The 27,035-nt window shown below is 41.7% G+C and overlaps 1 protein-coding gene across 2 annotated transcripts in view; it reads left to right on the top strand.

Moving 5' to 3' along the window:
* Positions 1-1,461: 1,461 nt before the first annotated feature.
* PLOD2 (procollagen-lysine,2-oxoglutarate 5-dioxygenase 2) overlaps positions 1,462-27,035 on the top strand; it is a 56,477-nt gene continuing 30,903 nt past the window's right edge. For both annotated transcript variants that reach the window (XM_062603409.1, XM_062603408.1), the window contains exons 1-5: positions 1,462-1,733; positions 17,613-17,704; positions 19,175-19,311; positions 24,114-24,277; positions 25,530-25,642. In XM_062603409.1, coding sequence (XP_062459393.1) covers positions 1,472-1,733; positions 17,613-17,704; positions 19,175-19,311; positions 24,114-24,277; positions 25,530-25,642 — 768 coding nt within the window. In that variant the 5' untranslated portion in view covers positions 1,462-1,471. The remainder of the gene's footprint in view (positions 1,734-17,612; positions 17,705-19,174; positions 19,312-24,113; positions 24,278-25,529; positions 25,643-27,035) is intronic.

The following is a 27,035-nucleotide window of genomic DNA, read 5'->3' as shown; positions in this document are numbered from 1 at the left end:
ATCTGTGTGGATTTACACCTTGGAAATATTATTTGAGGACCAAGGGCATAATCCAAAACAAAAATTAGTGCTGAAAGCAGGATTCATGTATTTGAGATCCACCTATATAATCGTCAAATAGACACCTCATTTTTTATCCTAAATGTCTCTATGGGCCTAACAGATGTGCTTTTTTGGAGTCACAGAGGAAAGAAAAAAGGGGAAAAGAAGGCAAAATTTGACCTTGGCTACTGCAACCATAAGAGTTCCATGCTTTTGTTTAGAACCCAGTAGAAATCAGAGCCTGCATTATGTGCCCACATGCTTTTACGGCTAATTGAGAAAGCTCATTCTTTCTGGACCAAGCAGCACACACAGCAGGGATGAAGGTAAAGCAAACCAAAGAAAAGGGCTGAGTCCTCAGTCAAAGGAGCTCCTACAAGCGAGAAGGACTGTGAAAGCAGCAGTTAGGAAACACTGAAAATGTAATTGCGCGATGCTGAAGCTGCAGTTGCTAACTATAGGAGAAACAGAAAAGACCCTCCAATTCTTGCACAGTTACTCATGACCTGCTTTCTCTGCCCATATGCAAAAGGGTCAGATTGGTTTTGCTGGCCCATAGAATCATAGAATGAACTAATGGCTTCAGCTGCCCACAATCTCCCGAACATTTTTCAGGAATATGCTTATCAGGACATAATGGTGGGCAGCGGAACCACTGACAAAACGCTTGCAGGGGGAGGCAAGTATTCCCCACGTATCCAGCACGTCGGGAGTGTTTCCAGCAGCGGGTCGGAAAGGCCACCTCGGCCCCTCTCCCCGACAGGTACCGAAAGTGGCGGTACCGCGCTGGGCCGAGTCAGACCCGACCCACTCCGCTTCATCCCTGCGGAGGCGCGGGACCTCGTGCAGCCCGGCGAATTTACGGCGGCGGCCCGGGAGACGGAGGCCGGGGCGGGGCTTGGCCGCTGGTCCCTCCCCCGGCGGCTGCAGCAGGAGCTGCAGCGTGTACCGGGAGCGGCGCCACAAGGGGCTCCTGTTACGCCGGCGGGTGCCCTCGCTGCCCGGGTCCTCCCACCGCCGTATAAAGCCTGGGCCGGGCGACAGCGCCCTTCGCTCCTGCCCGCTGCGGAGGGGGAGCGGCACCGCAGGCACCGGGTTTTCCCCCTCGTTTTCCATCCCCCGCCTTCTTTCCCCCCACCCCTCCTCTCGGGGGGTGGTGGCGCGGGGCGCGGCGGCAGGCAGGCGGGTGCGGAGGGGGAAGATGGCGTGGAGCGGCGCCCGGTCGCCGAGCCTCCTCCTGCCGCTGCTGCTGCTGGTCCTGGCGCTGCTGGCGGCGGCGGAGAGGCACCCCGGGCAGGGCCCCGGCCCCGCAGGTGAGGTGCGATGCAGGGGTCGGGGGTGCGGTGGTGAAGTGCTGCGGCGCGGTCCCGCGCGGACCGGCCGCTTGTGAGAGGTGTGTTCGGGCGCAGCGAGGGTGGCGGCGGCGGGGATGCGCTGCTGGTCGGGCGGTACCGGCGGTTTTGTGTCTCCCGGGTCGGTAACGTCTGCCAGGAAGGGAAAGCCCTCCCGTCTCGGGTGCGGTGGCTGGGAGCCGCCGGTTTCCCAGTTAGTTATTTTTAACCCCGATTGCTTCCTTCACCCCGCACTTAAAAATGCTACGCGGGAGCGGGGCCGGCGGTGCGGAAAGAGGCTGCGACGCCGGCGGGAGCAGGGCTCCCCGGCTGCTGCCGGGAGGAACCGCTTGGCTGAAGGTAATTTAACTGCCGAGGTGGGTCGTAGATGCATAATCCCCCTTGGGGAAGAAAATAAATAAAATAATGGGAAGTGAATGTCCATGACTTTTTTCCTTCTTCCCCGTCCTGCACCCCCTCCCTCCTCCTCTTCTTCCCTTTCCGTGAGACAAGGTGTTGATGAACATGTTTTTCCAAGACTGGGGAAAGCATACCGTCAGTCGCTTCTTTGAACTGTAGCAAGCGCTGATGAAGTTTCCTACGTCGTGCAAAAGTCAGCTGGAGGCTTCCGTGCTCCTTCCTGTCCCGTAGAGGCTTGTTGGCTTGTCGTGTTTTGTAGTCACTTTAAGGATTCAAAAGACAGAGGGAAATTTTATCTTCATCATGTAAATAAAAGAATGTATACAGGAAATTCCCTCAGAGAGGTGTCCAAGAACATGTATGCCCAGCTATGTACCAGAACGTATTTCTTGCTCTAATGCTGTTTGAGAATCTGTATTTCGTACAAAGGTGTTTCATCCCTCTAGATTATTACCACATGAAATCCAAAATAGTTTAATTTCTTGGCATACTACTCAAGTAAACTACTCAAGAGTGTGATCAAGTTATTTTTAATACCGAGATTAATTTTATTCTGATGTGCAAGAGGAACCTCCTCTTTTTTTTTTTTTTTTAATTTATTTTGAACAAAGCAAGTTCTCATTTTTGTAGAAAAAGTGCTGGCTTGGTTGATAATTAGTGAAAAATAAATAAAGACAGAAAAAGGTGCTGATGGAGACCAGATTCCACTCAATGAATTTCTTATTCCCAGTTTTCTGAATGTTTTGCTGCTTTTGGTCATTCAGAGGAGATTGTGGTATGTGCTGTAGTTGGTGGTCTGTTAGGGGAGTGTGAGCATTACTGATCAGTGTTCACTGTCCCTTGCTGGTGCAGCCTAGGGGGACAGTTTTGGGTAAATAGTTGAGCTTCTGTCTTCAGGGCAGTGATATTGCAAGTCAGGCTCCTTTGGAAGTCAGTTACTGCAATCACAGTTGAGATTTCTTAAACATATCTATTAAAATAATGCGTCTTTTTCAACCTCATACTTGAGATGCAGGACCTCAAGCTGATACAAATAATAGCTAGCATGGTAAGGATTTTTCTTTAGTCCTGCATCTTGCTGGTGTTCAAAGGTGTGAAAAGTATAGCGTGTAGTCCAGGCAGCACTGCATGATTCAGCAAACCCAAAATAAACTGCTACATCTGTATAAATAATAAATATGCTACACAAATTATGGTGCTAGGAAGCACTGGTACATTTATATATAGATGTTCACACAGGAAGATCTTAGATGTTCTTAATTTAAACATGAGAAGCCTGAATTGTTGAAGGCCCTGAGTTGAAACCACTCCTTGAGTAGTTTCGTGACCCCAGACACTGCCTGCTGTGTTACTTGTTTTTATTCCAGTTTTAACCCTTAAATGTTGTCTCTGAGTCTGTGCTGTGTTACTTGAAGAAGGGCAGAATTTAATTTGCTTCCAGTTCTAGAAATCTGTGTTTTAATTTCTAGTCTTATGATACTTTGTCCAACTTGACGTAAAGCAGCTGGCAAAGACATAATTTACATGTCAGGTTTTAAAGCGGTCCCTTAATGTTACTGCTTGCTTCAGAAATAAGTTGCAACAAGAGTATCAAACCAACTGCCAGGCTGCATCTATGTTTCTGAATAAGGTTTTGCTGCTTAACATAGAAAGGCTTGGAAAAGTTAGAGCAAGAGAATAGGCTGTTGCACAGCAGTGGTTACTTGAACAGTGAGCAGCCAGAGGGGCCCTGTGGCAAGCTATTTGCTGAAATCCCTCCTGTGCACCTTTCCTGCAGGTTTGTGTTTCAAGCGGTCACAGAGAAGAGCGTCATTGAGCTTCGAAACACTGCCTCCTGTATGGTGAAGACACAAAAGCTTCTCTGTTAAAAGAACAGCGTTAAAATCTTTCTGTTGCACTGTGCTTGCTGCATGCACGTTGCTTATCATGTAATGTAGTCCAGGACATACAAGAGAGCAAGCGGAAAAGACATTTATTTGTTACTGTGCTAGAAGCAGACACTGCTCTTGGCAACAGATGCAAATGATGTTCCCACCTAAAATGTCTTATTAGTCAGCTGTTGGCATGGGAAATGGCTTCACTGCCTTTAAATCTGTTCCCCAGAGCGGCTGTGGGGACTGGGCCAGGTGGATCGTGGCTGCACTGAGGCGTTGGGGCCGCCGGTTGTAGCGGTGGCAAACGGGCAGGTTTTGAGGTGAGCCCTGTGGATCATTTCTGTCTCTGTGGTTTCAAAATGTGAGGGTGGGGAGGTTGGGCTGGGAGGAGGTTTGTCATGAAGCAGGGCCAGACAGCACGGGTGGCTGTCCAGAGCCAGCGTGGCAGGCAGTGGGAGCAGCAGGCTTTCCTCCACCCTGGTATCTGTCAGATGCTTGTCACAAGTGCTTTAGGAAATAATTGCTGAGCTGTCTAGTTGTGCAAGGACCTGGAGATGTAGCACATACAGCCATTTCTGTTGACTTCTTTGGACTCAGCCAAAATGGTTGCTGTGAGTGACAGGGATTGATAGGCCTTTCCTTTTGAGGCACCTGTGTGCAGACAAGGGAATTTGGTCATTCAACCATCTCAACATACTTATTAGAAGTACTAAAAGGCTTGGCCTGCTTGGTGGAGGAGAGACTATAAGTACAACACTGTATGTCTGCTTCCGTCTCTCTGCCCAATTTTCATGCTGCTTCTCTGATGCAACTTTTGTCCCATCTTGTCACTGCAGTATCTAAAGCTGCTACATAAACCTATGTTGTTGAAAAACCTCCTCTAGAACACTTCAGAGTTTTGTGCCCGTTATGTGAGGACTGTATGAACTAGCTGCCACCTGGCCTTACAGGTGAAGAGTAAAGGCAGAGTGATGTACCCAGTACCTAACACACCTTTAAAATAAATGGTGTCCACCTTTGAAATAAACGGTGAATAACAAACAAAACAGTGTGGTGGGCTGTGTGTGTGTTTGGAAATTTGTTAAAAGTAATCAAATGTGGGTTGGAGGTGCAAAACAGCAAAGTCATTCTTCCATAGTTTTTCCTTTGAAAATGAACATCCCTGAAGACAACTAGAGTTGGCAGTCTGAGTTCTCCATAGCATCTGGTTTAGAGGCTGCACAATGCCAATCTCTGTTGAAAATATTTTTGTTTGTTTGTTTGTTTTTTGTTTTTTTTTTTTTGGGGCCAGGCTTTTCTTTCTTTCTTTCCTTAGGTGGACAGAATAATTAGGCTGTTGAGGTAGACCACAGTGGTGAATGTGACATTGCTTCTGAGATAATGCGGTGGGGTTGGATAAGATCACTGCAACTTTGACTCTACGACGTATTTCTAATTAAAAAAAAGAAAAGGTAAACCAGTTGTGACCTTTATCATCAGCATTTGATGCTGTAAATTGCAGTGTAAAGGTACAGTGAAATGATCACCACGGATATATGAAGCAGGGAGGTTTTGTGTGAAACACATTCCTGATCTAAACCAACAGATTATTTCTCAAAGTTTTCTTAATATTGGTGCCATGTTCTGGAAAGTAATGATTTATGTGCAGGTTCTTGGCTTTTTCCCTCACTGTTGCTTACTTAAGCAAAAGTGACTTAGTCTCTTCATGGACAAGGGTTTTGTTTGTTGAATTAACACTATTACATTGTGTAATCAAAACCAGTATCTTTCCATTTGTGTAGAGCTGCTAGTCCAAAATACAAATTACTTGACACACTGCTCAAGTGAATTCCGTTGTCATGAAGAGTAAGTACGGTCGTAATAAAGGCTTTTTTTTTTTTCTATTTATGATGTCAGTTTCTCTTAGTTTTTGAGGGACCACTTGCAAGGCCAGAGAAGTTTGAAAGTGAAGAGTATTTTTGTTCCCTCTTAATTTATACATAGAGGGTGTTTCTTTCCAGCACAAAACACGACCAAACAGATGAGTAGCAGGAATGTGTGTCTGTGGGAATGTTGTAGCTCTAGAGAATAAATGGCAGTTAATCATCAAGGAGTACGTGTTTGCAAGCACAGCCCGATTCCACAAGTAGCTTTAGGTGGTTTAATGGAACTGCTTCTGGAGTATTTCCTCAAGGTGGATTCATTCCACTTTTTTTTTTTTTTTTTTTTAAATCGGGAGCTAGAGTTTAATTTACATTTTGCAGAAGGAAAAACAAACAAATGAAAAACAAAGAAATGAGAGGTCCTCTAAGGAAACAGTAAATCCTTCATTTGATGATCAGTGTAACCTGTCTTCATGTTCTCAGTGTGCGTGCATGCCTGTGTGCCTTTTTAATATAATATTTTAATGGTAGTGGTACCAACTCAGCACTGAGACTGCAGAAGCTTAGGTGCCTACTAGTTATTGAAATATTAAAGTTATTGACAAATTACACAGCTGCCATATTTGATTATTTCATTCTGCTTCAGCTTTAACCAAAATTAAAGATACTGTGGATTACTATATAATTTCTTTTAAAATGCATGGCTATTTTTGTAATGGAGTACTAATTACAGACCAATTTCCTTAATAGCTTAAGGTTAAGCAGTACAACTCTTCCTTGGCTTAAAACATTCCATTTGAATGTATAGGTCAGTTCTGAAGAAACCCTCTTTATTTTAGTTGTTGACTCACCAGCTTTTATGGTCTGCCTGTTGAAGATATTCCAGGGTTTCTTCTTAGACAAGTGGCAAATCTATCAATCCACTGTGGATTTCTTTAGAAAATAGACACGGGGAAAAAAAAAAAGGGCAAGGGTGTGGGTATTTCTTTGTGATGATAGTACTGATTTTTGCAATGCAACTGCAGGCATGTTTGTTAAAGCTGACATAGGCAGTATTTGTAATTAAGGCAAACTGTAAAGGGAGAAATCAGAAAAATGTGAAACAAAAATAGGTTTGGCATTTAAATGCCATTCCTCTGACAGCTGATTATGTAACTGTGGGTCTAATTGTTAATGTACTGAATGAGTTCATTAGGGGTTCTTGATGAAATCATCTGTGCAGAAAATAATCGGTATCTGATAGAATTGGATTTTTTTTTTCTATTAGTTTTGTAGTTTACATGAAACTAATACAGCAATGTGTTGCCTTAGGCTATTCTGTAAGCAGTTTACCAATTCTGTTTTACATCACTGTAAAGCAATTGTACACGTTAGATCAGAACCAGCCCATAAACTTAAGCAACTGAAGTTGCTGGGTCAAGTGTTTGATGTTAAAAGCATCTTTAAATATGCATCCATATCAGGGTGTCTTGTATCACAAGTAGGACAGAAGGTTTTTGGTGCTATTGCATGATTTGAAGGACTGAATAGTTCAAGTAGGGGCACTACACGTGTCTCAAGTGTGGAGTTTAAGTCGCTTGGTCAGTCAGAAGAGGGATCTTTGAAAAGGATGTTTTCTTCCTTTTCCAGGGTTGTGTGGTCTGCGTTTCTGTTAAGAGAATTTTACTTGACTAGTATCTGGACATAGGGCCAGATGTGAAGCTGCAGGGCAGCTTTTTCAAATGAACTGACTAATCAGGGTGGTAGCATGTGCTGACAGCAGGAACCATGGCGCAGGCATGGACAGTTACACATCATCAGGATTTGTTCCCAGTTCCCAGTTTCGGCTCCAGTTTGTCTCTTTTTTAAAGCAAAGACTAGTCTAAGTGTTGTTAGACACTGGTGTTATTAGACACTTATTATTAGGTGTTATTAGACACTAGACTAACTAATCTGTTATTGCAGATGTTACCTGCTGAAGTTCACTGATGGATTGATTAGCTGTCAGAAAATGGACTTTAACAATACCTAGTGCTGTGTGTGACCACTTTGCTTTAAACAGCTGGAGTTGCTAAACGGCAGCTTAAGAACAGCATGCTGTTCTCTAGATATAAATTTGAGAGAGGGCAAGGCTGCAAAAACGTAAAAGCTGAGTAAACTTTCTCACTTAGACAGCTGATGTTAATTGTGTCCTGCTCTCAGCTGCACAGCCCCGATGACAGTTTAGCAGGGCCATCCAGTCTGTGCATTCAAGCAAGACCCAGCCTGTGCCATGACTCCATCCATTCCCACTCTCAAGAAGATTTTTGCGGTTTGATTGCTATCTGTATACTAATAAACAGCTGTAACCTGATCTCTTCCCTGCTTGTCAGGAAGTTAGGCAGCTCTTGTTGGAGGAGTTGCTTCATGAATGGCAATGTCATTTACAAACAGCTGACTTTATTTTTTTTCTTATGTGGGAACTAAGGAAAGTGTCTTATCTTTGCTTTACTACAGAATAACTGATTCAGTAAACAGGGTCTGACTGCTTCTGCTTGTATCTGGTTTTGTTCAGCTATCAAAACGGGGAAATTTTGCATTAGAATAGATGTGGGCCTGAGCACTGCTCAGTGCTTCACCCAGGACTGACATGGGTGATTGATGAGTGCACATACCAGTCTTAATGAGCTCTTGTTGACTGTATATTCAGTAGTACTAAAAGAAAAGAGTAAATTGAGAGCTGAGACAGAATCAGCTTTCAAATGTTTTCTGAAATCAGTTGTGTATTAATGTTGGCAATAACATCTTTGAAAGCATGTGAATGTATATACAGAAATACAGTTACAGAGATACAGTATGTGGGAGGCTGTTTATTTTTTTAGAAATGGCTTTATTCAACAGTTGATCATTTCCATGTAAACATTTTAGATACTGTATCTGTGTGATATCAGAAATGATGTGATAAAAGGCAGAAAGCAGCAGCTCAACAGGCTTGCCATTTCAGTCAGTACGCATGGAAGAAGTTAATGCCTGTTTTCATCCCTGTGGGCTGTGAATTAAAGCATGAGACATTTTTTTTCATGTGAGAAAACTTTGGTGTTTTCCTAACAAACTTTAGATTCTGAAATGCACTGTTTCTACAGCACAGTTCACCTCTTCATAAATGGATTTAGATTGCAGATGGCATTTGACAATAATGGTGTGATAAGTCTTGAGTGATAAGTGTCTTTGAAAGTCTCAGAAAACTTTAGTTTGGATTCAGTTAGTAGAAAGGGGTGGGAAGCTGGGGAAGAGGAGGGGATGGTTAGCATCCTGTCCAGTGGCTGTGTGTTAGCAAGTGCTAATATAGCATAAATTTCTATATTATGAGAAAATTCTGAGCAGCTCTTGCTTAATATAATCATGCATTTCTGCTAACCCAGTTTCTTTGTTCCCCTAAAACACATGGGGAGAGGGAGAACCCTGTGACAGGCGACACTTAACTCCAGCTGGGGAAGTTGCAACAATACCAGTTACTCAAAGTAACTGAAACTGCAGCCGTCCAGCCAATTCCTTATTTACCCGAGTGGTCCATCTGTCAAAGCCATGTTAAGACACGCGGATGTTCTGAGGAGCAGTGTCAAAAGCTTTGCACAGGTGCAGGTAGATGATGTCAGTTGCTTTTCCCTTATTCACCAGTGCTGCCATGCTGTCATAGGAAGCCGTCAAATTTGTCAGGCATGATTTGCCCTTTGTGAAGCCATTTTGTTGTCACAGTCACCTCTTTATTTTCCATGTGCTTTAGCATAGTTTCCAGGAGGATCTCCTCCATGTTCTTGTTGGGCACCGAGGTGCGACTGAATGGCCTGTAGTTCTCTGGTTCTACCTTTTTTCCCTCTTAAAAATGGGGATCATATTTCCCTGTTTCCAGTCAGTGAAAACTTCACTGGCCTGCCACAGCTTCTCAAATATGATGGACAGTGGCTTAGCCAGTTCATCCTCCAGTGTCCCTCAGGACCTGCAGACGTATCTCACCAGATCCCATGGACTTGTGAACCTTCTGGTTGCTTAGGTGGTTTCAAATCTGATCTTGTCTTACAGTGGGCAGTTCTTCATGTCCTGGGTAACCAAGTCTCCCATGTTTTTCTGGAGCAGGCCCACATTTCCCCTCATCTTGCTTTTATCCCTGATTTGCCTACAGAAGCTTTTCTTGTCCCCCTTAACATCCCTGGCCAGATTTAATTCTGTCAGGAGTTTAGCTTTCGTGAAGTTCTTATTAGGACTTTGAAATCAGCCTGCCTCTCTGAGAAGCAGTTAGATGTGGCATGACTGGAGGTGTGCAGCAAAGTGTTTGTGCAGAACAGGTGTTGACTGTATAATATAAAAATCAGATTAAAAAAACACCAGAACTTCCAAATATGAAGTCGTACTGTGTATGCTCCAGTCATCTTTCCCCCTCCTGCAATGTAATGCATGTTTCTTTCCTGAGAAAAGAAGATGACCATGTTTGCTATTTCAGCGCATTGTCATGTTTCTAAAGAATCCTGGGGGGAAATAAACAACTGTTGGATAGTTCTGTGTTTTCCCTCTCTATGCCAAAAGTTTTATTTGACCACAAATTCTTCTGTTGGCTTACTACTTTCTTTGACCATATGGATATCATAGAAACTGACAGTGGGTAGATATATATGTTTGAGGTTTGTCTTTTTCAGGGCATGTTCTTAAGATCATTTTTGTATTCTGGATTGCATTAACGAAGTATATGTATGTATAACTTACAGTCATGGTTACACTGCATATGATGGGTTTCTCCTGTTTCCAGCTTTTGACATCTTTGCAGAATGTGTGACTTTTCAAGTTTTATTTGACATAGAAGTTTAGGCTATAACCCCTATTTATAGGGGAAATCAAAATCTACTTTTCGAGTAGTCTCATATTGCCTTCTTGAGTGATAAGTGGAAGATCATGTGCAAAAAATTTGGATTTTGAAAGTGCTGTTTGATATTGAAACATTTTAGCTGATTAACAATTTTTTGAGTTTTGAGCATACAGCCTGAGTCCATATAAATAAGGAAGCTGCTGTTGCCACCATCAGGGATCCTCTAGCTATCTGCAGAGCTTCAGCATAACTTGCAAGCATATGGAAAAGTTGTTTTTAGTACAGTCATCAAAACTTGCATGGATAGAGAATTGGCTATCATGACTGTATTGACTCCATATAGTGTTGTGTAGCCCAATGGTCCATTTCAGGGTTTTTTTAATGTTTAATGCTTAAAACTTGTGCTGTATTCTCTTTAAAAGCTCTTCACAGTTTTTCAGTTAGTTGGGAACTCGGACTGTTACGTTATTCAGTTTTATGGAGGAAGCAGCAATTGCTCCTATAAATACATTTTCCAACAGGCTTTGTATCAGACACTTTCTTTGGATCTCTTCGGATCTTGTTCAGAAGATACTGTAGAATATACTATATTTTCCAGGATATCTTCTTGAAATACAACTCATCTGTTAGAGAAATTACAGGAGGTTAGTTGTATAGCAACACTGTATTCCTAAATAGTTTTTAAAGTTTTATGCTTCCAAAATGTATCAGTTTTATCATGAGGACATGAGAAACTATATATTGCATGCCTGTTACGGATCAATGCCTTTGTATACTGTAAGCTGACCCACACACAGCTCAAACTGCACTAACTGAATATACTTATCAGGGCAGTGATACTAAAATGGCGTGTTCTCCAAACAGAGCTGGTGACATGCTGGAAAACACCCACCAGGAGCTTCTGGTGTGCAAACAGCTAGGCTGAGGGCAGAGCTGGGGATTGTGATTTCTCTTCCAGGCACAAAAATATTCCCCTTTCAGGTGAATATAGTGGATGGGGAAGTCAGGGAAACTCCTGCTTACATTTTGTTTCTAACGAGATTACTGTAAAAGTCTTGCAATGTGAGTTTTCTTGATGGAGCATGTGCTTTAGGTGAGCTGCGTAAGGAAGGAAAATAGAACTTGTTGAGGGCAATTCCTCTAGTTCACTTTCTGGTTACTGGCGCAGTATAAAGTTGGAAGGGAAGGTGGAATGGCCAAGTCAGGGTTCTTAAGTTTGATGATTATACATGTGTAGGTTGCCCCTGCCTTGGATGTGAACAGCCATATGAGAACTTTGATTTGCACTCTGACATCTACTCTCGGTTCTGCTTACTCTTGAACAGTCCTCATTACTGTGCTGTTGAAGCATAAAGGGAGGAATCCAGGCTGAAAACACTTTCAGTTGTATTGTGTGTTAGTGTGCCTTTCCAGTGATGGAGAAGGGTGCTCCTGTGTGGTGTAAAGGCAAGCTAAATCCAGTCTATGGGTTGGGTTGTTTTTTTTTTTTCTCCTTTTTGGGTGTGTGTGTGTAACCTGTTGGTCTGCCACATCTCTGGAGGTGTGAAAGACATCGTAACAGGCACAATTACATTGCTTAATTAATGGGCTTGGATGCATTCATATGCCTCTTCCAGGTATCTGTCTCTTCCATTTCTTTTCCAAGTATGTGCCCAGACTGTGCCTTAAGGTCGTGCAGATCACTGCCAAAGTTACTACCTAACCTTCCTTTGACAGTGTGCATGTATGGGTTTGTGGTTTGTTTCTTTTTTTTAAAGCCACAAAGATATTCCCAGTATACTTCCACTTCCTAGGTTCTTCCATGCTCTCTACCAGTTTGTTGATTTGCTTGCTGGAGACCTTTGGTGAATTGTTTTGCAGGTGTATGCCTCTTTGCTCATTTAAAGGAGAGGTTGATGCACAGTTGTTACTCCATTGAGCAGTTCTGAGAGTGATGTAATCTGCAAAGGAGAAAATAGATTGTTTTATATAGATACTAGAACTGTAAACTGTATTTGTTTACCATTATAAACCACTAGTTTTGAAGGTAGAAATAGATTTTAATGGCATAATGTAGTACCATGCACAGATGTCCTATGATCTTACAGCTTACTCCTACTCCAGAGAAGTCTGTGGTGCTTGAATCCAAGGACCAAATGTCAACTCCCATGCGGCTGTGAGCAACATCCTCAGTTCTGGCTGCTCCGAATCTACTGTACTCGTGCCCGCAACCCCTGGTAGAAATTATATAGTAATCTCTGTCAGTGTTCATTCAAGATAAATAAGAACCATGTGGGTGTGTGAGGAATGACTGCAGTTCTTTGCTTACTTCTTTGCCAAAGTACAAGGAGAGGGGTTACTGCTACTTAAAGCAATCTTGCCATGTCAATTCCTGGCTGAGACCTTGCCAGGCAATTCACTGACGACAAAGGCATTGGTTTATAGCTCTTATATGTGGAAATAAATATTTGTGATTCAGTCAGATCACTCATGGTAGCAGCACAAAAGACTGAATAAGAGTGAGATGTTTTGATAACCCTTCACTGGATTTCCTAGTAAGTTGCATGTGCTGTCTATGCAGTGTTGTCTTTCACAACTTGAGTGCTAAAGGGTTTCCTAATTTGCATGTAAAAATGAATTCTTTTGTCACTGGATATACTTTTCTTGGCCAAATGCGTGCTCTTTCAGGCTTGTTTTCAAAATGGAACAGCTGTTTTGTGACTGTAACTATCAGAAAGCTGTCTGGAATAATTGCACTCTAGTAACTTCAGCATACTCATACCTGGCATGAAGCTCTTCAGAGATGTTTTTCATGCCTTCTCCTACTTCAGTAGAGGGTTTTCATTTCCTTTTTACACAAACTGACTTTACATGTGGAAATAAATGCCAAGCTTGGTAATCCCCCCCAGTGCCTGCCAAGATGCCTCTGGCAGGCTGTGTGCTGGGAGAGCCTGGTCCTGCCAGGCAGTCTGTACCCTCTGTGGCATCCCAGTGCCCTGCAAGTGTGGAGGGCTGTGACTGCCTGCTGTGTTGTTTGTTTCATGTAAATTTGCATTTTGAGGATGCTGTTACTGTTTGTTGAAAAATATTACTAAAAGTGTGTATTTGTCCCCTCATGGGGGGATAGGCAGATTTAAAGATAGCTCAAGTCTACATGTAACACCATGCAGTACAGCTCCTCAGGGTAGACACCTACATGGAGCTTGGGGCAGGGGTTTGTGCCAAAGAGAGTGGTGAAACAGGAACAGTGTCTAGCTGCAGCTAGAATTCATTGTGGGTTTTTTTGCAAACAGAGAGTTTTGTGGCTCGCTCCCTTGGGGGTACTGGGCCACAGTGGTAACTTGGGGTCTGAGTAATTGCAGACAGCTTTCTGCTGCTAGGCCTAGGTCTTCATTGCACAGCTGGAGCCCTGGAGCTGGCACACTGATGCTGCTGGGGACTCTGGGCCTGTCACTCAACCGCTCAGAGCAACATATACATGCAACTCAGCCTATGGTAAGGGCTCTGGTGCTGCACTGAACATCTGTACCAGTGGGGCTCTTTGTGTGACCAAACCTGCTTTGCGCAGCAGGGACACCGTGGGTGGCTGCAGCGAAAATAGATGTAGCTGAGCACATCCTGAAATGGAAATAGCACTTGGATGAACTTACTCCTCTGGGATCTGTGTTATACTTGCACGTTGACACTCCTGTGAGTTCGTGAAGGTCACTTTGGATTTATGTTACGAGACACAACTGGGACAAGTGTTCTAAGAAGTTGTTGTACCTAAATGTAGAAAACGAAGCATAGGTATTTCAAAGTGAATCAAATTAAAAGGTTAAAAAGAAATAAGCAGAAGTATTTGGTGGGCAGAAGCATTCTCTTCCCTCACTTAGGCTGGAAGAAACACTTACCTCCCATGCTATGCTTGATGGAACTCTGCCAGTAAAACTGGTGCAAGTTGTCACTTGCCTCTAAATAAAGTCACCGGAGCCTGCAGGAATTACATTAATATTTTTGTGATGTCTTACTAGCTAGAAGACTACAGTGCTCTTTCCTCATTTGGTTAATAATGCCCTCTGTAATGTTCCAAGGTAACTATAATTTAGTGCACTTTGCACTGTCTGTCCATACTCGCTACAGACAGAGTAAAAAGGATTTTTTTTTTGTGCTCTTTGGTCAGGCACAGATTACTAAAAGCAAGCAAACAAAAAAACCCCAAACCAACCAAACAAAAAAAACCCCCAAATCCAACCACAAAATCAAACTGAACAACCAACCCCACTATCTCCCCAGAAAACCTCAAGAAAGACTTAGTAGTCTACAAAGGAAATCTAATTCTACATGGACTCTAAGTGCTTTAATTACAGTTCTGCTGCACTTAAATAATTTTTAAGTGTCACATGCACCTAGAATTCTGTGATGCAGCAGAGACATGGAAGTAGAATCATTGAATGGTTAGGGTTGTAAAGGACCTTATGATCATCTAGTACCAACCCCCCTGCCATGGGCAGGGACACCACACACGCTAGACCGTGTCACCCAAGGCTCTGTCCAACCTGGCCTAGATCACTGCCAGGGATGGAGTGTTCACTGCTTCCTTGGGCAGCCTGTTCCAGTGCCTCACCACTCACAGTAGAGAACTTCACCCTTATATCTAACCTAAACTTCACCTGTTTAAGTTTAAACTCATTGCCCCTTGTCCTATCACTACAATCCCTGATGAAAAGTCCCTCTCTGCCATCCAATCAGAGGCTGCTATGAGGTCTTCACGCAGCCTTCTCTTCTCCAGGCTGAACAGCCCCAACATCCTCAGCCTGTCTTCATATGGGAGGTGCTCCAGTCCCCTGTTCGTCCTCGTGGCCCTCGTCTGGACTTGTTCCAACAGTTCCATGTCCTTTTGATGTTGAACTGCACACAGTACTCCAAGTGAGGTCTCGTGAGAGCAGAGCAGAAGGGCAGGATCATACCCTTTGACTGGTCACACTCCTTTTGATACAGCCCAGCCTCTTCATCTGTAATTTTAAAAAATAGACCGTTGGCAAGTATGCTAAAAGGAAACATTTCCAATGTGAATCATACATTTATAAAAATAGCTTCCTGTTTTGTGACTGTCTACAGACGTAACTGAGGCAGCCTACTTAGAACGCTTCATTGGCTGTGAGTGTAATACAGGTTCTTCTGCAGTTTCATGTCAATATAAAGGATGTTATTCGTCTGCTCATCTTTGTCCATTTATATAGCTCAGGTTGCAAATCTATATGATTAGCACATCATTATCTTTCATCTTATTCCACAAAACTCAAGTAACATACCAGGATTCATAGTGAATCCTGAAGTACTTGTGTAGGTGGAACTGCTTTGGATGCCATGAAAAGAGAATGACAATATCCTGTAAAGAACAGTAGATTATTTTTTGCTTGCCATACTGTAATTGCACATTGATCTTATACTTTCTTTGACTTAATGACTATAGGAGGAATCTGATGCAGCCCATGTTTTTTTCATTTGCATTATGTTGTAAAGTACAGTTTTGAAATCCTTGCTGTTAGCATTCCTCAGGAAGATGTAGGTGTGAAATGTCTACTCCAAACCAAATTCCATGGTTGGCCAGTGCTTGACTGGTTGGTCATCTGGATCAAGGACTTTTCAGTCTCTCATCATGGAAACTTTCGATAATGGATTCACTTGGCTTGGTGATACAGCCTGGTATGATCAGATTTTTCCTGTTCCCTGTAATTTGAAAATGAAGTGCTTGGCAAAAAATTAATCATAACTTAACCTATTCCATAGAGAAAAATCCTATCCTCTGCCTTCACTTCTGTTTTAGTCATAGTCTAAGATACCATGTTCTTTATTCATTCGGTGGTGACTCCTGTAGAATTACTTTAAACTACATGACCTTTAGAATAAATGATTTTGAAGGTACTGAACCATTATTGCTGTGTTTAAGTCTGTCTGTTAGTCAGTGTGTCTATGGACGTATTGCACTGGAATCCTCTGTGGACGTCCTTCTATCTTCCTGAGATGTACTCAAGAGATTTCTTAAGTCTGTCCATTAGTCAGTGTGTCTGTGAACGTATTGCACCAGAATCCTCTGTGGAGGTCCTCCTACCATCCTGAGATGTACTCAAGGGATTTCCTTCTGATTCTTGCCTACAAAAGACTACTGCCACTTAAGTGGGAAAAAGATGGAGCGATTAATCTTCTAAATCTGTCTTACCAGAATTCTTAGCCTGCTACATCTGTGGTGGTGGACAAAGCTGAAGGGTTAATAAAATGTTTTTCACAGCAGTTGCTTTTAGCACATGATACTGTGCTGATGAAGGTAAACCCAGAGGATGCTTTTTGGGAAAGTGAGGCAACGACAGGCACTGTATCTGGAATGTTCATTAGAGGCGATCAGTTTTACTTTCTTATAAGGACTGATCTCATGGGCTTTGTTTAGAGGGCAGCTGTTGCTTGCACTTAGACTAAATTGGGGAACTGCAATGTGCTCTGGGATCCAGGCTGGTCTGATTAAATACTTGATGTTGTATAGTGGTAGTGTGCTTTGATTATGCAGTATATCGCACAGGGTGCTGAATGTTGTTCAGTAGTTTAACTGGGAAGCTGGTTAGCGGAAATGCATGGCATCATTTGAACTATGTCAAAAGCCCAGGGATATGAAAGGAAATTGGTTGCAGTCATTTGCCTGCGTGCATTAAGAGGGCACTGCTGTAATTTACAGAGGCTCTGAATTAAAAAAAAAACACCCAAAACCCTTGCTCTTTTCTCTTGCCCAAAGACTTAAAAGCACTAAATCTGCCTGTTGGGGGACTGGTTTACATAGTTGGTGTTGTGTTTTTTTTTTGTTTTTTTTTTTTTTCCCGCCCTGTTTTTATGAAGAATATGAACACTTTCTGTCAGGGGAATTGCTGAGGCTGGGTAATTTCTCTGGTACCATTCAGTCCTGTGATAAGAGATCACAAGATTAGCTCAGACTGAAAAGTAACAGTTATTTTTGTTTTGAAGATTCCTTCCTGTCCAGTAGTCATACTAGCTTTATTTTCATGTCTTGAGTTAGTTGTTTACAAGAGTAGATAGCTTTCTTTGCTTCCTCTTCCTGCAGATAATTTTAGATACAGCAACCTTGTCAGTAGTAGTTCTTGTTTGATAATGTCTCAAGCCTATAATATGACTGTGTATTTGCCTCCTGTCTTGGAATGAGATGCAAGTCCCCTGATGCAGTGCTGTCCAGTGCATTTTTTTTGTTATAAACTGTGGCCTGAGAACATACTAATACATGTTCTGTGTTTTTCTCCCTCAGATAAACTACTAGTTTTTACTGTAGCAACTAAAGAACCTGATGGCTTTCACCGTTTCATGCAAACTGCAAAGCACTTCAACTACACAGTAAAGGTATTGTATGTTTTCATACCAGATGTTCATACTACACAGCCTTTAAGACATTAACAGTGCAGTAGTAACTGAAATTGCATTAGCTTCCTTGCATGCTGTGGCAAAATAAAACAACTACACAGCTCAGGGGCAGGTAGGGCACTTGTACGTGACCATGCTGCTCTCCCTGTTGCTTACCTGCTGGTTCCCATCTGAGCAACCATGAGAGAGTGCTTCTTTCCCTGCCTGAGGAACTGTTTTAAAGATCAGTAGCTATCGTGATCGGTGTCCTCAGTCACTTAAATGTTCTGTCATGATTTACCATACAGCCTTGCTCTTCAGTGTGGCTGATTTTGTTTGAATTAATACTTTTGGAAGCAGTACTGTTCTCAAAGGGCTTTGAATGTCTCCTTCCTCCTTAAACAAAGCCAGATCTCTGCTGTGGGGAAGGAGAATCCCAATTAAAAGTTTCTCTGTGTTTTCCAGGAACCTGTAATTCTCTGAGAGGACAAAATGTTTCTATGATTCTTGCTCCATATCTCCACGTCACATTCTGAGATTGGCCTCTGCATGACCTTGGGAAAAAGGGAGGGCACTAAACCTCTTCTAAACTTTCCCCACAAGTTGGTCTGCAAGAGAAAATCCAGGAATTGTTGGTGTTATAAATTTTTTCTGCTTACTTATGATGGTGTCTCCACCATAAATAGGAAATTATTTGAGTCTTTGAAGTTTGATTTGAACCGCTGAACTTGGGAGAATGAGAGAACCTTTCAGCCTGATAAGGCTGTACTGAGGCACCCAAGAAGCCTGAGCTCTGGGCATATCTATTTACTTTGCAGATTTGTCCAAAGCTTCATGCAGTGCGGATCTTCCAGGTTTTGATTTCCAAAAACATTATGTTCAAAACCCACAAAAAGTTTAAGTGTTTTTGTTACTTTTTGAGCTGTAATTTGCTATAGTGCTTGGCTAGGGAGGAGTTTTGTTTAGCTGATTTTGGCAACCACCAGAACCTATCCTTTCCATATGGGAAAGTGTTCTGGAGGGATCTGAGAAAGATTGGAGCTTGCGATTTGGATTAGTAATAACCTGATCCACCAAGCTCTCTTAATCTTCCTGTTCCCAAAGTGATTGCATTGACTTTTAAAGGTCTCACTCACTGCTTTTAATACAGCTTTTGAAACAATTATTAGTGTTTGTTTCTGTTGTGGGTCGTTTTTTTTTTTCCCCCATCTGAAGGAGACTCATTTGAATAAACGGTGGTAGCAGGCAATTGCTCAATTCTTACTTGGTTAAGAAATGTCTCATGTTTTTGCAGTGATGTCATTGTGCTGAATGCTGCTTCAGACACGGAAAACTTATGATGCTGGAAATGCTGCCTTGTTATGCTTTAATATGTTGCTTCTGCTTTAACATCTGTTTTGAATAAGGTCCTGCTTTAAAAAGCCTCTTGGTTTTGGGTACTAGCAAAAATGCTTTTTTTCCTTCTTCCAGGTACTTGGAAAAGGTGAAGAGTGGAAAGGTGGGGAGCTGCCTAATTCTATTGGTGGAGGGCAGAAAGTTCGGTTACTGAAAGAAGGCATAGAAAGCTATGCTGATCAGGAGGACTTGGTTGTAATGTTTGTTGAATGGTGAGCAAACCTGGCTTGTTTTCTTTACATTTTAGTCTGAGTAGGCATGCAAAAGTCGCTGCCTGACATGCTGAAAGTTGCATGCTGCTTTTCCCCCTTACTGTTTGCTTGAGAGAGTTTGCTTCCATTTTTCTTCATTTATAAAAATAGTAGGCTGCTCACAGTGCTGCTTTCTTGAGGGGCTGGAAGACTAGTTTTTCGGAGCTGACAGGCTTTTAGGCAAGCCTTTGTCCTCTCTGCTGCAGTGAGAGCTGGACGTGGCTGCAGGCTAGGAGTGTGGAATGACGGAGGGGAGCAAAAGCAGCTCCAGAAATAAAGTGGCTAGTAGGGACCAGAACATGATCTTGTTCCATGAAGTAACAGTGATATGGAGGAAGCTCAAAAATGGGGATCTGAGGAAAGCATTTAACAGGAAAGCTTCTTTTACATGTTAGAGGACTGAAACAAGAGGTGTGTTGCCAGATATATACCCCACTGGCTGCGTGATGGAAAGATGGGGAGGCAGTGCTCCTGCAGGTGCCAGATTATAGCTCATAGAACAGCTATGCTTGAGCATCCTTACTGGAGGGCAGACGGGTTTCTCCCTGTCACAGGAGAGCAGGGAGCTCAAACGTGTTCAAATCCTACTTTTCCCATTGCTTTCCTCTGCTTCCCCTTTCCCTCCACCTCCTAATTGGTAAGTGGAAAAAGTATCTTTCTAAAAGTAAGTATTGCATGTTTGTTCACAGTGTGGTCTAACTGGTCATGCAATAACTGACACTTTTTAAATTAATTTGGGAGATAATTTTGTTCTTTACTAAATGCTCAGATGAATCAGATATTTACTATTTACATTAAATGTCTTTGGTTTTGAATTTATTGTCCTGATTCATCACTGTTTTCTTCCTATATGGTAAAATGTGCAAATTTTTTAATCAAATTTGGGTATAGCTCAAATTCTTCTCCAACATAATTTATTCTCCTGAGGGACAGGCTGTCTTCTGGCATGGATGAGAGAATAGAGAGGACCATGTGTGTTGAAGTGCAGATGCCATAATCTATTTTGTCATGAAAAATCACAGGATTTAAGACCACACAAGTTCTTGAGGTCTATAGTCCCAAGTACATATTGATTTAAAGTTGGTGGAACTGATTCCAGATAGAAAAAAATAGGTTGCTGATTCTAGCCTTATATTTTATTCTCATGAGCTCTTTAATTTCTAAGAATCCTAGTTTGTAATTTTTAAATGTTGATCAATGTGTTTGTAACTTTGGGAAAGACAAATATAGTGAACTTCCTTTATTTTTCACGTGTTTTTTGTTATATTCATGGTGAAGCATTTGGAATATTAATCTTGGGGGCAGGGAGAGGAAATGTCTGGTTTACTTACTGTAACTAGGCAAAGTAAGTTCTAGTGAACTGCTTACTTAAAGTTGGGTTCTTGCTTTTTTTTTTTTTTTTTGAGCAGTTTTTTATGTGGCTCACAATTCTGCAAAAAGTTTGTACAACTTCTGTGGGTAGCTTGTGTCTAGGTGCAGATAGCAAAATGCTTTGCCTGCAGATGGAATGCTATTTAAATTAGGCTTGTTTTTGCAAGAGCTAACTACTGGTTTTCTTTGGACCATTTCAGGTTGAACTGGCTAATGGCCAATGTAGACTGGATAAAATGATTGATGCTTTGACTGTTCGTCCAGAACTCTCACAGCCATCTATTTGTGTTCTGGAAGATTTTTGAAGCCTCTGTTTTGTCTTGACCTTTTTTTTTTTTTCTTCCTTCCCCTCTCCTTAAATATCTTTCAGAAAGTAAGCGATAACTACATTTTATACGTATCTCGAAGTGGTTGTCACGCCAGTGGGGATACAGTATAGATGACAGAATGGCTGTGTGGCTGAATAGTCCAATTAAATAAAATGAGATAAAGGACTTGAATTGCTGGTTACTAGTTATCCCTCTCCCACTTGTATTTTCAGCTCTTAGCTTGCAGCCCCAGTAGTAACAAGTCCTTGTTATAAAAGTTGTGGGTGAAAAAAATGCGTTTACAGTTCCAGAGGACCTGAGCCACCTTTGACATTTTCTTGTGTTGTTGGGTGTGTAGCAGGGATGCTTTGCTGCTGCAAGAGGAGGAGGGATGGGTGGATTCTAGCTTCAAACATCTGCCATCTGAGAGCTTCAGGAAATGGGACTGGAGTTGTGGAAACTTTGTTTTCTTTTTTCTCTTCCCCCCCCCCCCTTTCTTCTTGCTTTCAACTTAATCAGAAGGATTTATGAAGACTAAATAAAAAATTGTCTGAGCTTTTCCAGCTTGCCAAGGCAGCCTGCATTTTCCTGCAAAAATCCACATTTTTTTTTTCCCTGTCAAATTTTGAAGCCCTGTTTAAAATAAGTCATGTTGAAGAGAACTGATCTGTAGCAAGTTCATCATCTTGTGTGTCTTAGTATAGTCTTTTTCCCTTTGTGTATAGCTAAAATATTTACAGTTTAAGATTGTGTGAATTAAATTACCTGGGTTAGTCAGGCATTGAAACAGGCTGCCCAGGAAAGTGGTGGAATCACTGTCCCTGGAAGTGTTCAAAACCCATGTTTTGAACAAGGCCCTTAATGACACAATTTAGTGGTTGCCTTGGCAGTCCTGAGGTAACAGTTGGACTTGTAATATTAGAGGTCTTTTCCAACCTAGCTGATTTTGTGATTCTTTGTGGATCACTCATAGTAACAGTATAAACTGTCAAGGGTAGTCCTGGAACACATTTTGTGATGGATTTAATGGTGTAGACCTGCGTCCATGCAGGATTCTTCTGCATAATATCCATTAGTGTGTAAAGTTTACAATAATTGGTAATGCAGCTTAATAGCTCTGTACTGTGTTTCTGTTACAGACTGTGCTCTATTAGGTAGTGTATCCCTTTCACAAGCAGATCCTGTGGCTAGCACAGCACTTTGCTCAACTTTGGCTTTCTTTTACAGAATGACAGTCCTTGGAAGCAATATTCCAGCTGTAAGTCATTGCAGCAGCAGTGCTAAACTGATCAAAGAGGAGAACACAGCCTGCCATAAGCTATTAAGTTAAAGCCTCAGACAGATTTCTGGTTTTGTCTGTTTTTGACTTGTCTCCTATTTCTTGCTTGTTCTTCAGGCTTATTCTGGCTTTGAATCAGGTTAGACCAATTGAATGGAAAAAGGGAGGGAAGTGTATTCCTGTATATTTGGGCAGAAACAGGCAGTTTTTGCAAAACTGGGGAAGCTTCAAAATGTACAATATTTTTCTGTACATTCTTCTGCCAAAGTTACAGGAAAACATAGCAGTGAGTTTTCAGAAACCCACTTTCTTTATATAGACTACATAACACACTTCCTCTCTAGGATTCATTCTTTTCTCTGCAGTGGAAATGCTCTTTTGCATTTGTAAGTCAGGTGGTGTTGAGTTCTCCTAGACCAATTGCATGAAATTCCCTTTGAAGAAAAGCCATTTTAAGTGATTTCAAAACTGTAGTAAAGAAGTACCAGAAATCAATAATAGTTGGTCTGTTGGCACTATTGCTGGCTAATAAATTGCAGTGCAAAAAGTTCTGTGTACTGCAGGTGAAGGTACTGCTGTCTTACTTAGTCCATCTGAAAGACTTTGCAAGGACAAAATCTTGGTCAGGGTTAGATCTTTCAGTTATTGGTTGCTGTACCATTCCTTTGCCCTCTGTCAGGGCTTATGATTTTTAGTTCATAAGGTAGATGTGTGGAATAAGATGAATATACCTGCATTCAGATGAGGAAGCTGTGGGGCTGAGATGCTGCCATTCAATTTAAATATTCTGCTTCCTCAGCCAGGGTCTAATCTGGGACATAATTCCAGTATTACTTGTTATGGTTTCATGTTTTGTAAAATGAACCTTGAAGTGGTTTTCATATTAATGCTTTTATATGTAGATCTTAAGCACAAAGAAATGAACTTTATACTCTGAATAATTTAGTAATTTATGCATACTTTGAGGTTTTGTGTTATCTCTTCAGTCTCCCATCCCTCAAGACCCATTGATTTAGATGTTTCAACAAGAAGAAACTGCAAGGCTTGTGATACTACATTCTTACATGACCTTTGCCAAACCCATGCATGTTTGTTTCTGTTTTGAGGTGATGTTGACCTTTGGCTATGGGTAACTGCTATTTTTATAGATGAGCCCTCCAACTTAGGTCTTTGTCCTCAATAGGAGGCGAGAGTCAAATCTGACAAACACATAAAGGCAGGTGGAGTTTTTTATAAATACTTGTAAAGTTTAAAGCCTCCTGAAGACTTCAGCACATTAAAGAGGTTGAAGGAGAAAGCTGTATATTGACAGAACACGGTTTAAGTTTATGAGCAACTAGACTTTATTAAGAAATATCTAGGTACATTCTTGATAAGACTTTTCAGAAGAAAGTGCTACTGTGTTTTAGAACAAGATCGTCAAGTCTCTGAGTGAGAGATACCTAAATTATTTTTCAGTCCAACTGTACTTCATCTGCTGAGTTTTGACTTTATTTTTTGTGGTAGTTGTTCATGAACACATAAAAAGTTTTCCAAAGGAAAACATAATGTTTTGTGTTTTTTTTACTTGAAATACATGATATGTGAAAATCGATTTCAGGTTGCCTAAATTTGAAGGAGAAAGAATGTCCAAAATGTGTAAGGTTTAAAAATACATGGTGGTAAAACATGATTAGTGTAATTTTTCAGACTCCAAGGGCTGTTTGTATGATTTAAAACACATGAATAGTCTAACCACTTGTTACTTTGAACACACAAGTATTAAGATTAAACTAGTGTAATGGGTATCTTTTCTTTGTTTTCAGTTATGATGTTATTTTTGCGGGGAGTCCTGAAGAACTGTTAAAGAAATTTCAGGAAACTAATCATAAAGTGGTGTTTGCAGCAGATGGACTAATTTGGCCGGATAAAAGGCTAGCTGACAAGTATCCTGTTGTCCGGAGTGGAAAACGATTCCTGAACTCAGGAGGCAAGTGCGATTCTTGAGTATAATGAGTCGTGGAACTTCAACATGACTTGTTTCTGTCACCTGTTTTATATATTTGCATGGGAAACTGTTCCTGAATTCTCCAAGTGTAAAATTGAGGACTAGATTTGCTAGCCTCCTCTTTGCTGTCTTCCTCCCCAGTCAAATAGCTCCTCTTCTGTGCTCAAGAACAGTTTTCATTCAAACTTACTAGACTTTGCTGTCAATAACTTGTAAAAAGCAGGTAAATAAAGTGATGGCCGAGCAAGCAACTGTGTCTTGCGATGAAGTGCTGTACAGGGGTGACCCAACTGACACTGACTGAATCCACTTCAGAAGCAATCCAATGTGTAAGTGCGGTCAAAGCAGTACATGGCATTTATAGGCACAGTTTAGCTGCATCACAGGGTTTCCTGACCTGTCTACCTTGTTCCTGGTGATATGTGCATACATTGTAGATGTGCTGGTAGCTCTGCCTGGCCCATCAGCATGGCTGAGGCAGTTTTTTCCAAGAGAAATGCTAGTTACTCCTGTTAATCTCAATGATGTGTTAATTCTGGAATCCTCCTTGATTTAAATGTGAGCTTTGGTAATAATTTTGCAGTTGATTAATACATGCGCTAACACTGATACTGTTTGACTGCTGCAGAGCACAGCGTATGTCACTTCCTAGGTACATGGACAAGGTGCAGATCTGGGAATGTCCCCGTTTCTTTCCCTCCCTTCTTTATCTCACCTATCTGCATGTTGCTTATTTTTGCTTAGGCTTTGTTGTTGTTGTGTGTTGTTTTTTTTTTGTGTAGGTTTTTTTTTTTGTTGTTGTTGCTGTTTTGGCTTAAACATAACGTATATTGGTTTTGAGATGAATTCTCTGTAGTTCTGGCTTAGATTTAGGTTCCTCTGCCAGCAAGAAGTGATTGATGAAAATGAAACTTTTTTTCCACATATGGAATCTTGGGGATAATGGTAATGTAATCTAATGCTTTGGTGCTCTCGGGCCATCCAAAACAGATATCTGCTTCCTACTTTTTCGCTTAAAATAGCATTTGTGTAAAAATAACCCTTAATTGTGAATTCTTTAAAACGGAAGCAATACATATGACAGGAAGAAAACTGGATTTTGAGCCAATTTGTATGAATTTCATACTTCTCCTTTGCTAGCACCAAACAGTAAGAATGAAGTTCCCGACTGGCGGATAACATTGGCAGAATAGTGCTTTTTATGGAAATAACTTGTGTGTGTGTGATATTGCAGGATTTATTGGTTATGCTCCATATATAAATGGTATCGTGCAGCAATGGAATCTCCAGGATAATGATGATGACCAGCTGTTTTACACTAAAATCTATGTTGACCCATTGGCAAGGGTAGGTAGTGACTGGCTTTCTCATTTGTTTCTGCTTGAAATAACATGCTGCTCCTCATAAAAAATCAGGAGACAAAAATAAAAGGAATGCTGCCTCTTTATTCCTGGGTGCCATATTGACAGTTGTGTTTGTCCTCTGGAGGTTCCTCCTGTTGGAGTGATACACAGGCTTCCAAAGGGTCATGACTTGATATATTATTCAGGCTGTCTGCAGATCCAGGCAGGTTGTGCTTCGTTTTTAGAAATAATAGCTCTGAGGTATAGGAGCTGGCACATTCATCTCAATGAGGGTCCCATGTGCTTGGCAGTTTGACAGCTAGAGAATGTGGCATTTTTCCAGGGTGTCACTGAACTACTTGCTGATCCAGTGTTTTATATTTTGGCCTGCTGCCATTTCAGCTCCTGCCTGCAGCTGTCTCTGATTCTTCAGCTTTTTGTGCAGATACATTCAGTAAAGCTGCATCATAAATTTTTGGTGAAGACCTCTCTGTCCCCTAGCTTAACAAAGTTCTCTGCTGAGTAGGAGCATTAAAGCATGACAGATGTCAGAGCTATGGCGCTGATGCTGGAAAAGGGAAAGTTAACAATGTATTGATGCAGAAAAACCTTTAGAAGCTGATACTGCTGAATTTGAGGTTGATTTTGAGCATTTGTAAGCTTAAGGCAGATGTGAAGTTGCTGAATTGCATATGTGTTTTTCCACTAAGTTATGCCTGAAACATCAGGCATGTTTAGATACAAGTGCAGAAATAGAGCAGAACATTTTAGTTGGAAAGGACCTGCAATGACGATCTAGTCCAAATGCCTGGCCGGTATGGGCTGACCAAAAGTTAAAGCATGTTGTGAAGGGCACTGTTCCTTAAAAACTTGACCCCAATGCTTGGGGCATTGATCACCTCTCTAGGAAGCCTGTTCCAGTGGTTGACCACCCTCTCGGTAAAGAAATGCTTCTTGAGAACCAGTTTAAACCTCCCCTGATGCAGATCTGAACCATTTCCATGTGTCCTATCCCTGCATCCCAGGGCAAAGAGTTCAGCACCTCTCTCTTCACTTTGTCTTCTCAGAAAATTGTAGAGAACAGTGAGGTCACCCCTCAGCCCCCTTTTCTTCAAACCAGATAAACCCAAAGTCCTTAGCTGCTCCTTGTAGGACATTTGTTTCAGTCCTTAATGTTTAAATTGATTTTATGCAAGTTAAGTCAGATGCTGCGTATGCAATTGAAAGGGCAGGGTGTAGAGACATTAAAGCTGACCAGAGTTAAAAGTAATATAATTACTTGTCTAAATAGATTGTCTTCTAGACAAAAAAATTGTGCTTCACAGTACACTACTGCACTGTGATTCAAAATGCCTCCGTGGTGCTTAGCTTGGGATACTGCACTATACATCAGCACC

This window comes from Pezoporus occidentalis, unplaced genomic scaffold (assembly GCF_034315485.1).
Source record: "Pezoporus occidentalis ecotype Australia unplaced genomic scaffold, CSIRO_AGI_Poc_V1 ctg8, whole genome shotgun sequence".
NCBI lineage: Eukaryota > Metazoa > Chordata > Aves > Psittaciformes > Psittacidae > Pezoporus > Pezoporus occidentalis.
The sequence above is the reverse complement of the archived record's forward strand: the minus strand, read 5'-3'. Positions and strand labels throughout refer to the sequence as shown.